The sequence below is a fragment of the Saccopteryx bilineata genome, chromosome 2, assembly GCF_036850765.1.
Source record: "Saccopteryx bilineata isolate mSacBil1 chromosome 2, mSacBil1_pri_phased_curated, whole genome shotgun sequence".
NCBI lineage: Eukaryota > Metazoa > Chordata > Mammalia > Chiroptera > Emballonuridae > Saccopteryx > Saccopteryx bilineata.
In genome coordinates, this window is record NC_089491.1 from 28,451,281 (window position 1) to 28,467,472 (window position 16,192).

Consider the following 16,192-nt stretch of genomic DNA (forward strand, 5'->3'; position numbering starts at 1 on the left):
CTGCCGCGACCAGAGCCACTCTAGCGCCTGGGGCAGAGGCCAAGGAGCCATCCCCAGAGCCCGGGCCATCTTTGCTTGAGCCATCTTTGCTCCAATGGAGCCTCAGCTGCGGGAGGGGAAGAGAGAGACAGAGAGGAAGGAGGGGGGGGGGGTGGAGAAGCAAATGGGTGCTTCTCCTATGTGCCCTGGCCGGGAATCGAACCCGAGTTCCCCGCACGCCAGGCCAACGCTCTACCGCTGAGCCAACCGGCCAGGGGCCAACCTGGTGAGCTTTTGCTCAAACCAGATGAGCCCGCACTCAAGCTGGTGACCTCGGAATCTTGAACCTGGGCCCTCTGAGTCCTAGTCCGGTGCTCTATCAACTGCGCCACCCCCTGGTCAAGCAAATATTGACGTTTTTAAAAATATTTTTAAAAATATTCAGCTCTAGCAAATCAGTTTTCATCTGATAAGCCCAAAATACTTTGAAAATAACAAGGAGAGAATGTCTCATGGTCTAGAGACAAAAGGAAGAATGTTTCAAGCTCAAAGATCCAAAGAGCTTTCTTATTATGCCTTAAATGTGTTCTTTATCAATAAGGTATGGATGGGAGGATACTGAAGAACAATTACAGTAGTCTCGCAGTAAAAATGAAATGTGCTCTAAATTCCTAAAAAGGAGACTCGTCTCACCCTAAACCACAAACTCAAGGGCAGGGAAGAAACACAATTCATCTTTGTCTGGCCAGCGTCTATTGTGCTGCCTGGTAATTAGTAAATGCGTAATGAGTTTGTTAATTGCAGGGAAGGAGGGATATACTGAGTAATTAAGGTAGGGTCAGAACTGGTCTCTCCTCACAAGCTCAGCAATTTAGACAATAACATTTTAAAAGCAAGAGATATTTCAGAAAAAACAACGAAGAGGCAGCTTTGTAATTCTCATCAGTATAAACACAGGATGTTATCTCCTCAATCTTAAAACAAATAATTAAAAAAAAACCTTTGACTTCTCTTTTCTCAACTAACAATTTTCTGTCCCTCTTTAAAGCAAAACTCCTAATGGGTTGCCTGTTTTCATTGCCTTTAATTCCTCTTCTTCCATAACCTCACTTGAGCTTAAATTCACTCTGGCCTTGTCTTATTTATCAAGAATTGTTGAGCCTGACCAGGCAGTGGTGCAGTGGATAGAGTGTCGACCTGGGACGCTGAGGACACAGGTTCAAAACCTTGAGGTCGCTGCCCTGAGCACGGGCTCACCAGCTTGAGCGTGGGATCATAGACATAACCCCATGGTCACTGGCTTGAGCACAAAGGTCACTGGTTTGAAGCCCAAGGTCGCTAGCTTTGAGCCCAAAGGTTGCTGGCTTAAGCAAGGGGTCACTGGCTCAGCTTGAGCCCCATGGTCACGACACATATGAGAAAGCAATCAATGAACAACTCAAGTGCCGTGACTACAAGCTGATGCTCCTCATCTCTCTCCCTGCCTGTCTGACTGTCCCCGGGCCCTCCTCTCTCTCACTAAAAAAAAGAAAAATCAATTGTTGATCACTTTTGCCTCTCTTAAATATTTCATTCACTTGGCTTAGTGTCTCCATAATTCTGGCTTTCCTACTATTTCTCTCTGGCTACTCCTTCTTGGTCTCATTTCCTAGTTCTCACTACCTACCTGACATGTTGGAGGCTCCTAAAGCTCAGACCATGAGACTTTGCTCTCTCATTTACTGTGTTCACTTTCTTGTTACTTGGTCTACGCCAACTGCTTTAAATACTATCTATATACTTACAACTCCCAATTTATATTCCCAACCATACCAGTGCTGTGAACTCCAAATTGCTGTCTATTCACCTTCATTCTCTGGATGTCAAACAGGCATCTCAAGTTTTACATGTACAAAAAACCTCCTGATCTTCACTATCCCTCAAATTTGTTTCTCCTAGTCTTTCCCATCTCAGTGAACAACTTCTCCCTTCCAATTATCTAGACCAAAAATACTAGAGTTCCCTGACTCTCTTCTGTCTTTCAGACCCTAAACCCAGCCCATCAACAAGTCCTGTTAGCTCTACTTTCCACTTTCCCTGAACCCTACCACTAATGGCCTAGTCTAAGCCATCATTATCTCATGTAAATTACTAGAATCACCCTCTAAATCAGAGGTCGGGAACCTTTATGGCTGAGAGAGCCATGAACGCCACATATTTTAAAATGTAATTCCGTGAGAGCCATACAATGACCCCTGTATGTTATGCATTATCCAATAAAAATTTGGTGGTGTCCCGGAGGACAGCTATAATTGGCTCTAGCCACCCACAACCATGAACATGAGCGGTAGGAAATGAATGGATTGTAATACATGAGAATGTTTTATATTTTTAACATTATTTTTTTTTATTATTAAAGATTTGTCTGCAAGCCAAATGCAGCCATCAAAAGAGCCACATCTGGCTCGTGAGCCATAGGTTCCCGACCCCTGCTCTAAATGATCTCCATGTTTCAACTCCTGCCCTCCAATCTATTTTCAACAGAGCATACAGTTTACCTTTTTTTTTTTTAAGTGAGAAGAGGGGAGATAGACAGATTCCTGCATGCACCCTGACCAGGATCCACCCAGAAACCCCCATCTGGGGCTGATGCTTAAATCAACTGAGCTACCCTAAATGCCTGAGACTGATGCTCAGACCAAAAGAGTTATCTCAGAGCCCGGGACAGACGCTCAAACCAATCAAGCCACTGGCTGTGGGAAAGGAATAGGGAGAGAAGTGGGAGAGGGAGGGGGAGAAAAGCAGATGGTTTCTCTCATGTGTGCCCTGACCGGGAACTGCACCCAGGACGTCCACACACTGGGCTGACAGTCTATTCACTGAGTCAACCAGCCAGGACCAGTCTACTTTTTTAAAAAAAGTCAGATCATGTCAAATATCAGCTCAAAACCTTCTTATGCTTCCCAGTATCACTCAGAATGAAAGTCCTTATAATGTGCTATACGGCCCTAAATAACATGGAACTCTCTAACCTTACCTCCCCCTCACTTTTTTATAGCCATATTGATCTCTTTGATGTTCCCAAAACTAACACGCATGTTCCTGCCTCAGGACCCTTGCACTTCCTTTGCTTTCTACTGATATGCACCTTTTCCAGATATCCACATAGCTCATTATCTCTGAACAGGCTTTTTCTTCTTACAAAGGCTACAGGTTAAAAGACAGAAAGAGTTATTAAGCTTTAAGTAGTAAAGTAGGCAGAACAGGGTTTTACAATGTGTTTTAGAGAAGTAACATATCACATTGTTGTCATATGTTTATGTCTCCTTATATGTCTCTTAACCTCTCACACCTTGAACTTAAACTTCCCTGGTTTATGAGTTCCTAGATAGCACCGACTACACTTGACTCATCATTCTGTCTCATGGCCTAGTGCTGTGCTTGGCACACAGTAAGCTCTCATAAATACTTGACAAACAAATGACTGAATGTTCTAAAAAAACTAATGATTGATGCTTCTCATCTCTCTGTTCCTGTCTGTCTGTCCCTGTCTATCCCTCTCTCTGGCTCTCTGGCTCTGTAAAAGAGAAAAAAAAAGAAAGAAAAGAAAAAGAAGCCTAAAGATATCCTGAAACACTGCCTATGGGATATTTGGAGTGAAAATTTAAGTGAAAGGACCTGTAGAAAAAAATCTGGTGGCTACTGAATTCGACTGATAAATGAGTCAAATTAAGAAATGCCATCAAAGAAAAAGCATTTCGAAAACAGGTGAAGGTTTAAGAGAATTTCCTGTCTTTTGGAAGATAGTATCCAGCAATCAGTTTCTGAAAGAAACCAAAAAGACCAATTTTTAATTCAGCATGATTATTAATCATGCCTATACAGAATTAAGATAATACCTTTTTTTAATTGAAGGTTTCTTTAAAAATTTTTTTAATTCACTTAGAGTGGGGAGAGGGGAGGGAGGGAGAGAGAGAGAGAGAAAAGGAAAGAGAGATAGAGAAAGAGGGAGGAGCAGGAAGCATCCACTCCCATATGTGCCTTGACCAAGCTAGCCCAGGGTTTCAAACCAGTGACCTCAGCGTTCCAGGTCGATATTTCATCCACTGCTCCATCACAGGTCAGGCGTAACTGAAGTTTTCAATAATGGATCTTTTTAATGCTTTATAAACGGAAACCTAAGGATCAGAAGCACTGACCACGGCAAACCCACCAGCCCTCCAGGCAGCTTCCCTCCTGCATCTCAGTGCCTACTCCTCCAGCAGAAACACTTCTTGTATTTACCCCCAAGCCACCGAAGTTGTTAGCACTCCCGTTGTTTAATGCACTCAGCACTCATTCCTAAGGCAGTTTGTATGCCATGGACTCAGTACCACAAATATGGCTTTTGATTCTAAAATTGGGGATAATAATAAAAATAATGGCTCATATTTACTCATCTCTATGTGACCTGTAACAAATGCTTTCTATGTATTAATTCACCTAAGTGTCACAAGGCTACAGGTGGTATAGTTTTGTCCCTACTTTGCAGAAGAGGAAATAGAGGTATTTAGAAGTAATTTACCCAAGATCCCACAGCTAATAAACAGTACACATGAGGTTTAATCCTAGGCTGGTTATTGTGCTCTCAACAACTAAACTTCATTGCATCTCAGGGGAAAGGGTCAGGACAAGTTATTTATAGAAACTTAACATAATTAAAATTAGATTTTTAGGTTAATGGGGGAATTTGATAAGTGAGAGAGACAACTGCTTAACCTGTTGGGAAAAAAATGTAAGTTAGATATCTAACACCTTATACTAAAATAAATTCTATTTAGTTAACAAATTTAAATATAAAATAATATTTGATGAAAATGTAGGAGAATATTTCCACAATCTTGGGCAACTTATAACATATAAACTGATGCCCTAAGGAGGATCTTGACATTAAATATTAGATGTTGAGCCCTGGCCGGTTGGCTCAGTGGTAGAGCGTCGGCCTGGCGTGCAGAAGTCCCGGGTTCGATTCCTGGCCAAGGCACACAGGAGAAGCGCCCATCTGCTTCTCCACCCCTACCCCTCTCCTTCCTCTCTGTCTCTCTCTTCCCCTTCCACAGCGAGGCTCCATTGGAGAAAGGATGGCCCGGGCGCTGGGGATGGCTCCTTGGCCTCTGCCCCAGGCGCTAGAGTGGCTCTGGTCACAACAGAGCGACGCCCCGGAGAGGCAGAGTATCGCCCCCTGGAGGGCAGAGCGTCGCCCCTGGTGGGCGTGCCGGGTGGATCCCGGTCCGGCGCATGCGGGAGTCTGTCTGGCTGTCTCTCCCGTTTCCAGCTTCAGAAAATACAAAATAAATAAATAAATAAATATATATATATATATTAGATGTTGAGGGGAATAGGGGGGAGGGGGAGGCATTCGGGGTGACCCTAGAATCTATGTAAACACAATTAATTAACTTTAAAAAGTTAAAAAAATAAATATTAATATACCAAGAGAGTAGAACATAAAAACTAAAGGGCAAATTAATAAATTGGTAAAAATATCTGAAATATGCTAAAGGTTTAATATCCTTAAAACTATAAAGACCAACTACAGAAAGATAATACCATCAAAAATATGCAAATAGGAATAATAAGAAAAATTTAAAAGCAGTAACAAGGACTAACTAGCATATACAAAGATGTTTGTGCTTATTTGTAATCAAAGACATGACTGCTAATACAGTTTGAGATTTAAAAACGTACAAAAATGAACTAACTTTTATGCTCTATTAAAATTATTTCTCGGCCCTGGCCGGTTGGCTCAGCGGTAGAGCGTCGGCCTGGCGTGCGGGGGACCCGGGTTCGATTCCCGGCCAGGGCACACAGGAGAAACGCCCATTTGCTTCTCAACCCCCCCCTCCTTCCTCTCTGTCTCTCTCTTCCCCTCCCGCAGCCAAGGCTCCATTGGAGCAAAGATGGCCCGAGCGCTGGGGATGGCTCCTTGGCCTCTGCCCCAGGAGCTAGAGTGGCTCTGGTCGGGGCAGAGCGACGCCCCGGAGGGCAGAGCATCGCCCCTTGGTGGGCAGAGCTTCGCCCCTGGTGGGTGTGCCGGGTGGATCCCCGTCGGGCGCATGCGGGAGTCTGTCTGACTGTCTCTCCCCATTTCCAGCTTCAGAAAAATACAAAAATAAAATAAAATAAAATTATTTCTCATTTTTATTCTAACAAGAGATGATCTGTTTAGGAGAATAAGAATTTTTACATAACTATCAGAAAATTCCAATAGATTAAACATCATTGAAACCAAACACCTTTGACTGACTGTGTTGTTACAATGACATTTAATTGCAATATTGAATTGCTTCCTACATCCACAAAGATGAAAACTGCAGTAAGAAGTATTTTTAGAAAGATTTTAAAAACAGTGACTAATTTATATGCAGCAAAAAAGAAGTATGTTAGGGAAATATACAGCTAAAACAAAGCATAATTATGAGAAAGGAGAAAAAAGTTACCTTTGCTGATAAATAGTGCTTGTAGTAGTATAACTGAAACAGCAGAAACGCAGAGCTCGCCAAAGTCAAAAGCGCCAAAATCACGTTCTTGTTGATTCTACTCATTAGTCTGCGGTGCTCACTTGGTTGTCTTTTGAAAGTAACCCAGCTAGTTTCATCTTTTTGGATAAGAAGATAATCTTGATTTCCGTGAACAAAAGATATTTCTAAAGAGACAGAAAACTGTTTTAATCTTTCACCTCTGGTAACCAGCAACAGAAGAAAAAGTTACCTAAAGCTCTATAACATTCTTCTTAAATTCTGTTTGAATATTTTTCTGTTCCAATGTTTAATTCTCCATTTCCAGAACCACAAGTCAGTGCTTGTTTCATCGCCTTTCATTCCCATGTCACTTTGTTCAACTTTCAAAAGCCTGTCATCAGATCCCTTTCTGAGTTTTCAACAATGTTCATTCTTTTTGCTTCCAATGTGGCCTTTGTTTCTGATTTTCTTTTTGTTTCCTGAGCTCTACCAGATTATAATTCACCATATCTTGTCGTTTTACCATTTCTTCCTAGCTCTTCGGCCAATTAACTTGGCCTCTTATTTTTTAAAAATTGGTTGTTTCATTAAGTTTGTGAGGCCATAGTTTTCTCATGGGTCCTCTTTCACTTGTTCTCCGTTTCTTTTCTCCTTTTCTTTTCTCCTTTCTTACAACATTTTTGTACTGATGCTGTGCTCATTTCTTTGATTATTATTTATTTTTGAACAATGTGAGCTCCTTCTAAATCAGTGATTTGCAAGATTGTGGAGGGAAGAAACAAGGCTGTGTTCTGAACCAAAAGATAGTCTCTGGTACACATGAGAGCTCTTTATGACAGTGTCATGTGTATGTGAATGCGTGAGAGACACAGAGAACAGGTGTGAGGACAAACAGGAAAAGGTGTTCAGCCATAACTTCTTGCCTCACCAGGACCCCGCTTCCTTCAAAGACAGTGTATCTGTGCTTCCCCATTCTCTCTTCCTTCTGCTAGTTCTTGTTGCCAAGCAATACAAGAAAACTCCCACTGCCTTTATGCACCACGACCCCACCTTTAACAGGAGATCCTTCTCTCCTTGTTCTGCAGCTCAGAGACCTCTTTCTACCAGCATCCTTTCATTGCTTCCTGCTCACATCTGACAACCGTTTCTCTAATATTTTTATTTGGGTGACAGGTCTTCCAGTCTCATTCAAGATATGATCTCTATCTCTTATTCTCCTTGTCGTTTCAGGGTAATTTCAGATAGGAGATGGCACAAATGTCTTTACTTTGCCATCTTAAATCCTCAGCTTCCAGGGTTGAAGCCTATATCAAGCAACACTCTAAGAAATTATGTAAGGTCAACAAACTCACGCAGCCAGTGGCTCAATTAGTTACAGCGTCAGCCCTGGGCGCTGAGGCTAGCCCCATGGTCCAAGCGTGTCAACCTCAAGTGCTAAAAATAGCTCAGTTGATTTGAGCATCACCCCAGATCAGGGGTTGCTGGTAGATCCCGGTTGGGGTGCATATGGGCGTCTGTCTATACCCCTTCCTCTCACTTAAAAAAAAAAAGATTTCAGCTCAGTTTCTTTTTTTTTTTTTTTTTTCTGAAGCTGGAAACGGGGAGAGACAGTCTGACAGACTCCCGCATGCGCCCGACGGGGATCCACCCGGCACGCCCACCAGGGGCGATGCTCTGCCCCTCGGGGCGTCGCTCTGCCGCGACCAGAGCCACTCTAGCGCCTGGGGCAGAGGCCAAGGAGCCATCCCCAGCGCCTGGGCCATCTTTTGCTCCAATGGAGCCTTGGCTGCAGGAGGGGAAGAGAGAGAGAGGAAGGAGAGGGGTAGGGGTGGAGAAGCAGATGGGCGCTTCTCCTGTGTGCCCTGGCCGAAACGAACCCGGGGCTTCCGCACGCCAGGCCAATGCTCTACCACTGAGCCAACCGGCCAGGGCCACAGCTCAGTTTCTTGTGCTTGTATTAAATGGTGCATCAATATATACTGACTGCTAATGAAACCTAATGTAGCATTCAGATTGTGCCAAAGCTCAGCCTCTTCTACACCTGAATTAATAACTGGGAAAGAAAGCATAAAAGGCCCATATAAACCACTACACAGACATAAAGTCCAAATTAATATCTTGTTCTCTCTTTGGACACATCTCTAATTTAACTAATTCTTACCTGAAATAAATCTCCAAAATATATCACCACTTAACTACATTATTATTATCAAGATGATATCTAATTAACTAGACTTATTTATTTTTTACAAATGCCAAGGCAATTCAATTGCAAAAGAATATTAGCCTGTCAAAACATTCTATTTTTCTAGCACTATCTCTGTATTAGCAATGTAGTTACCACTTTAAAATGAATAGTGTATTACTTTAAAAAAAAGTTTTATCTTTAAACTTTCTCTGGCATCTATTGCCTCTTGTTTTTCACTGCCATTTTAAGTTAGATTCTAATTGTACCTAAGGTTCTATTTTTTTTTTTTTTTTAAGCAAGAGAGACACAGAGAGACAGGCAGGGATGGACAGATAGGAAGGGAGAGAGAGGTATCAACTCATAGTTGTGGCACCTCAGTTGTTCATTAATTGCTTTCTTATATGTGCCTTGACCAGGGTGGGGTGGGGGACTCCTTGCTCAAGCCAATGACATTGGCTTTAAGCCAGTGAACATGGGTCATGTCTATGAACCCACACTCAGCTGGTGACCTCAGGGTTTGAACCTTGGTCCTCAGTGAGCCAGGCCAGCACTCCATCCACTGCGCCACTACCTGGTCAGGCCCCTAAGGTTTTCATTTCAACTGATGTCCCAGTGTCCACTTTCTACCTACCCATAATCTTATCTATACACTGACAGATATATCAAGTGGCTGACAGATGAATCAAGTTATACCACAATGAAAAATTTTCATCCCTGGACAGTTGGCTCAGTGTATGGATGTCCCAGGTTCTATTTCTAGTCAAGACACACAAGAGAAGCAGCCATTTTATTCTCTCCCCACTCCCCCTTCTTTCACCTTTCCCCTCTAGCAGCAAGTACCTCAGTTGGTTAGAGTGTCAGCCACAGGCTCTGTGGATAGCTTGGTTGGTCCCAGCATGTCACCCTCAGGTGCTAAAAATATCTTGGTTGAATCAAGCATTGGCCTCAGACAGGGGTTGCTGGATGGATCCCAGTCAGGTTGCATGTGGGAATCTTGTCTCACTATCTCTCCTCCTCTCACTTAAAAAAATCCAGTTCTTTTTCACTGGTTCTCTACCACCCACAAATGAAGTTCGAATTCCGTACAATGGCATTTAAGGGTATTCACCACCAGAGTGAACACAGGCAAATTTTCTAGGCTTTCTCCTACTTCATACACTGCATAGTTTTGTCCAAGTATTCCTGGAATACAACCCACACTTTCCTGCCTCCTAGCTTTTGTTCATTCCCTCTTGTCTAAATGCTCTCACCCATTTCCATAAAACCAGTTCTACACCTCTTTTTGTTGCTCCTTTCAAATGATCCTTCTTTTATGAGGTTGTCCATGCTCTTCCCAATCAGAAATGACCTCTTCTAGCTCTAAACTCCGAGTCTTTCCTTCCTGTAGAGAATATTTACTTGTTACCTTAATAGGCAGAGATGCCCCAATAATGCTAAGCACTGGTGATAAAATGCTAACTATCATACAGTCCCCTACCTTCTAAGAGTTTAGAGATGATGTAGGCCTTTTCCATAAATGAATGGTGATGGGAACGGTGATGGTGAAGGTGGTGGAGGGTGTGATGTATGAATAACATGAAAAGTTTTTACAAAAATGCATAAAGCCCCATTCCTTACCACCTCACATCTATTGGGAATCATTGTTCTAATCTGTGATATACACGCTATTGAAGATAAATACAGAGGCAATATCAGCCAGAACAGGCGGTGGCAGAGTGAATGGAGCATCAGCCTGGGACGCAGAGGACCCAGGTTCGAAACCTCAAGGTTGCTGGCTTGAGCACGGGATCACCAGCATGAGCATGGGATCAGAGACATAACTCCATGGTCACTGGCTTGAACCCAAAGGTCGCTGGCTTGAGTCTAAGGTTGCCGGCTTGAGCAAGGGGTCACTGGCTCAGCTGGAGCCCCCTGCCCACGTCACAGCACATATGAGAAAGCAATCAGTGAACAACTAAAGTGACATCACAATGAAGAGTCGACTCTCTTCCTTCCTGTCTGTCTGTCCTTGTCTCTGCCTCTGCCTCTCTCTCAGGCTGCAAGCGGGGGGAGGCAAGAAAAGATAAATATAGAGGGAGTATTAATAGTGGAACTGCCATGAAGGAGTCAGTACAGGTTACTACGAGAGCACAAAGAGAGACAACTAATCCTGAAATCTTTACTGCTTTCTATTTTGAATTAGTTATTAATACACATGAATTATCTCCAATATCAGCCTAAAACTGGCTGAATTTCAAATAATAAGTATGCTAAGTAGACTCAAATATACTGCACAACGCTCAAGAGCACAGAAAACTATTTAAGTTTTTATTTTTTAAAAGTTATCTGTTCTGTAGAAACCTCCATGATAAAACAGAATATGAAATATGAAAAAGTGATTTTTTTAAAAACCCATATTTGGTTCCAACTCCCAAAGAATAAACATTTAAAAGTAACATATAGAGAAATGTGGCATAGAAACAAAATGAACATATTTTTATGTATGCATTTCTTTTTTTTTTTTTTTTTTTTTTGTATTTTTCTGAAGTAAGATGTGGAAAGGCAGAGAGACAGACTCCCACATGTGCCCGACTGGGATCCACCGGGGAACGATGCTCTGCTCATCTAGGGCGTTGCTCCGCTGCAACCAGAGCCATTCCAGCACCTGAGGCGAAGACCACGGAGCCATCCCTAGTGCCCGGGACAACTTTGCTCCAATGGAGCCTCGGCTGCAGGAGGGAGACAGAGAGAAAGGAGAAGGGGGAGGGAGGAGAAGTAGATGGGCACTTCTCCTGTGTGCATTTCTTCTTCTTCTTCTTCTTTTTTTTTTTTTTTTTTGTATTTTTCTGAAGTTGGAAACAGGGAGGCAGTCAGACAGACTCCAGCATGCACCCGACCGGGATCCACCTGGCATGCCCACCAGGGGGCGATGCTCTGCCCATCCGGAGCGTTGCTCTGTTGCAACCAGAGGCCATAGAGCCATCCGCAGCGCCTTAGAGCCATCCTCAGCACCCCGGGCCAACTTTGCTCCAGTGGAGCCTTGGCTGTGGGAGGGGAAGAGAGAGACAGAGAGGAAGGAGAGGGGGAGGGGTGGAGAAGCAGATGGGCGCTTCTCCTGTGTGCCCTGGCCGGGAATCGAACCCGGGACTCCTGCATGCCAGGCCGACGCTCTACCACTGAGCCATCCGGCCAGGGCACATTTCTTCTTATATGTGACATTTTAGCTATCATAATAAAAATGCTGAGAGAATAAGTAATGTATTTTCTTAGTTATACTTATGTAAAGCTTCATAAAGAAAATAATATATCTTGTGTCTAATGAAAAAGTATTGCAAAAATAGTAAATTAAAATGGGGGGGGGAGAAAGTAAGTATTTTCAGGGGGGAAAAGGATGTTATGGGGATAATAAGGGGAGTTATAAGTTTAAGTAGCCACATATCTTCAAGTTCTAACGCAAATATGAGGTTAATATAAATACTGTATATTACAGCACAGAAGCACTCTTAGATGACGTGCGTGAACTGAGACTTGGCAATGAAGAAGAAAGGAATGAGCAGGTCTGCTTCCCAGCTGCACGTGTCATGGATTATGGGAGTCAGAGCTATCAATCTCCTCCGTCTTTGGGCCTGGGGCAGCTAAAGCCCAACACTGGTCACCACCAGACAAAAACAAATGCATTCTTTTATCCATTCTTTCATCCTTTATTAGCAATTTCACTATGAGTCAGATATGAAAAAGGTCGGTAGATGAAAACTGGTGATAGATGAAATCCACACACAAATGTGCAAGAAAATGTACAAGATGGGGAGTCCATGAGAGTTCTCAGGCTTTTTCTAAGCTGAGAGCATCTCATATTCTTTCAGCTTCCCGTCTGCCCTTTCACATGATCGCTTGTTCTTTAAGGGTACCGGCAAGAAAGACCGGCACCCGCCTCATCTGGACATCCCAACCACCACCACCATTTTTAGAGAATCATCTGGGTAGGGATCAGTTTGAAAGCATAGCTAACTGCCTGACATTTTTACTCCACCTCTTTCTACTTCTGCCTTCTGGTCACCTTTCCTGACATCAGAGACCAGAAATGACCGGCCCCGACACCTAACTTCAGACATAAGTGATGTGTGCTAAACTGGCCCCCTCGATGCTACTAATCATGGCAGACATTGGGAAGTGAGAGGGAGGTGTAGGTGGTACAAATCAGACAGAACTGAGATTCAAATATTCCAATACTGCAAAATAAAACCGGAGGCTACACTACAGAGAAGAAAGAGGGCGGGGTAATTAGGTGAAGGCATGTTTAGAGGTGAGGTAGCAAATTGAAAAGCATAGAGAAAATGCTTCTTCCGATGTATTCAGGGTTAAAACGTGAAAAAAAAATTGTTTAGCTGCTCTAAGCCAAAAAAGGCCCAGTAGTAATACACCAGCGGTTCTCAACCTGTGGGTCACGACCCCGGCGGGGGTCGAACGACCAAAACACAGGGGTCGCCTAAAGCCATCGGAAAATACATATTTCCGATGGCTTTAGCCGCTGAGAAGCCACGCTACCATCTGCAGCAGCGCTATTCAGCTTGAACGCACGCCGTTATGGACCTGCGTTCTAAACTGAATGCCTGTGGTCATGCGCAGATGTGATTGCGGGGGAAGCGGGGGGGGGGGGGGGGGGGGGGGGGGGGGAGGAGGGGGGGGGGACACGCTCCACAGTCCATAGCAGCACATTACATGTGTCCGGCGCTTGCTGACATCATCAGTGGGTGGGTGCAGCAAGCGCCAGAGGACAGAAGCCTAGGAGGCAGAGAGGCAATGAGAATACATAATGCATATCAGGTATTTACATTCAGAATCATAACTGTAGCAAAATTACAGTTATGAAGTAGCCACCAAAATTATTTTTTGGTTTGGGGTCACCGCAACATGAGGAACTGTATTGCGGGGTCACGCATTAGAAAGGTTGAGAACCACTGTAATAGATGCTATCCAACCTTCCCTAAATACTGTTGGTCCTTCATGTCATTCCTTTCCTCTGTTGCTAACTTCTCAAGAGTGTCAGCAGCCTGGAAATAAAGGTTAGAATGCAAGAGTTTTAAGAAGTCTCTTGCCTGACCTGTGGTGGCGCAGTGGGATAAAGCGTCGACCTGGAACACTGAGGTCGCCGGTTCGAAACCTTGGGCTTGCCTGGTCAAGGCACATATTGGAGTTGATGCTTCCTGCTCCTCCCCCTTCTCTCTCTCTCTGTCTCTCTCTCTCTCACTCATTTCTCTCTAAAAAATCAATAAAAATAAAAAAAAAAATATTAAAAAATAAATAAATAAATAAATAAAAAAAATAAAAATAAAAAAAAAAGAAGTCTCTTTTGTTTGCTTACTACTCATTCAATGTCTTAACCCTTTGCAATATAACCTCTCTCTCAACATGCTGACATTTGAAGATAAAAAAACTAAGTCTCTCCATTTGATGCTTCAGAAGAATCATAAATATATAGTGACACCTTTCTGAATGACTATGGAGCAATGAGGTTTTTGAAAGCGAGTGTCTGAAGTCACACACCTAGATAAGAAAGGCTTGGTAAGGATGGAAGGGCAGGTAGGAGTGAATGATAATGCAGGGGAAATTGAAAGGGTGAAGAAGTGGTATTGTTTAATATGCCTACTATTCTGCACTTGACATAAAATATGGACGGATGTTCACCAATGGACGTTTTCTTTAGTCTCTTAACTTATTAGGTATATTTTCTGTATCTACTGGTTATTAGTTATCAATATTCCAGCTGACCACTGGATATGTCCTCTTAAATATTCCACTAGCGTTTAAAACAATCACTACCTTCAAACCAGATTTCTTTCAGGACTGCACCATCTATTGTTAATGGTATCCCTGTTTTCTCATTTCTCAGTTATTTATTTCAAAACAAAATACTTTTTGTAGCTCTAACTCCACATCTATCAGGCTTTCCTCAAAACATCCATCCTAAAAAACAAAACAAACAAACAAAAAACCCCATCCTAGGGACCAAAGTCCAATTATTTCTACAGTACCACTTTGTGTCGCTCCCTCTGCTTTAAGACCTTCTATGGCTTATTTAGTGCTATGAACCCACCGATACAATGCTGCCTCACCTTGGTGCCTTTGCCTACGATATTCCTTCTAGCTACAATGCTTCCTTTACCCATCCTCCCGGCTCTCACCGTCTAGTAGTTAAGGGTACAGGCTCCAAGGACAGACTGCACCGTCTGGTAGTTAAGGGTGCAGGCTCCGAGGACAGCCTGCCCTGTTCACCCCTCGCTCTGCCACTGGTAGCCTACATGGCCTTGGCAGGTTACTTCATCTCCCTATGCCGCCGTCTTTAAAACGGATCTGTATGGTACCTGACTCTGACTCACAGGGCTTTCCTAAGGACTGAACAAATTAATACCTGGTAAGTATACAATAAGTGTTAACAATAATTAATAATAGTCATCTTAAAGGTCTACTAGTAATTCCCTCTGCTCTCAGTCACCCTCCTTTATATTCCCACAGCTCTATATATTTGTCCTGTTTCTGTAGTCAGTCTTAAATTACAGTTCCGAGACAGGAGGCTATCATGTATGTTTCTATATTCCCCAATACTCCATGTTCTTCCACAGTACAACTCAAGTATATAGACTTACAAGGCAACTTTCTACATACGACGGACTTCTGTTGCCCCAGAAGAGCTCAGTGTGCCCAGAAGAGTACAAAGTAATTGCGACGAGTGGTGAACGTGAACAGCTGATGCGAAGAGTAACAGCCAGAGTTTATGTCACACAAGTCGCTTCAGCTTGTTTCCTCATTCATTCCTTCTCCACTAAGTTCACAAATATTACGGATCCCTGTGTCCTGAGGCACTTGGCAACCAGGCACACTGGCCCCACAACCTGCCGTGCTCCCCCCCCGTCCCCCCCCCCCCAGGTCCTCTCGCAATCCCCGGGACGGCACTCACGACCCCACCCTAACCCGGGTCCTACACGGGTCTCGGTCGCCCTCCAGAACCCAACACGTCCCACGATGAGGATTTTCCTTGAGGACACGCCCGAGTGGGCGTCCCCCACGAGATGGTGTCGCGGGCTCGCTACCCGGAGCGCGCTCTCCCTGGGGCCAGCCTCGGCCGCCGGAGGCAGGGCAAGTGCCCTGAATGCGGGCCGATGCGCAGTGAAGGCACCCGAGCCACAGGCGACACCTGCCTGAAGGCACCTGCCCACCCGGGGCGACTGAGCAAGCTGAGCCTCCCATACCTTACCTCATCCCACAGCGGCGGCGGCTCTACTTTACGGCACTCGCAGCAACCGCTGCAAAAGGGGCCGTGAAGCAGCGCCATGGAAACCGCTCTGGCATAGTAGAGGTTCCCACGGTCCTGCCCCGGCTTTCGCCAGCCCCCGCCCCCAGGTTGCTGAGCCTTGGCCGTGTCCCAGTTTTTGAGACCTCGGCACTTAGCTAAGCCATTTTCTTCTTGCCCAAATAACGACAGTGACGCACTAAGGCGACCTGAGGTTTTAGGAAGTGGGCCAAAAATTGGAGAGGCACCAGCTGAGCTGTTTGCAATAGAAAATAAAGG

The 16,192-nt window shown here is 44.1% G+C and overlaps 1 protein-coding gene across 5 annotated transcripts in view; it reads right to left on the reverse strand.

The window, feature by feature from the left end:
- FKTN (fukutin) overlaps window positions 1-15,899 on the reverse strand; it is a 62,435-nt gene extending 46,536 nt beyond the window's left edge. For 4 of the 5 annotated variants that reach the window (XR_010729048.1, XM_066256599.1, XM_066256598.1 and 1 more), the window contains exons 1-2: window positions 15,878-15,899; window positions 6,438-6,643 (exon numbers count right to left, since the gene is read on the reverse strand). Coding sequence is in view for 4 of the 5 variants with exons in the window: in XM_066256599.1 (XP_066112696.1) it covers window positions 6,438-6,542 (105 nt within the window). In the remaining variant the exon portion in view is untranslated. The remainder of the gene's footprint in view (window positions 1-6,437; window positions 6,644-15,877) is intronic. The other variant, XM_066256600.1, reaches the window with a different exon arrangement.
- Window positions 15,900-16,192: the final 293 nt, after the last annotated feature.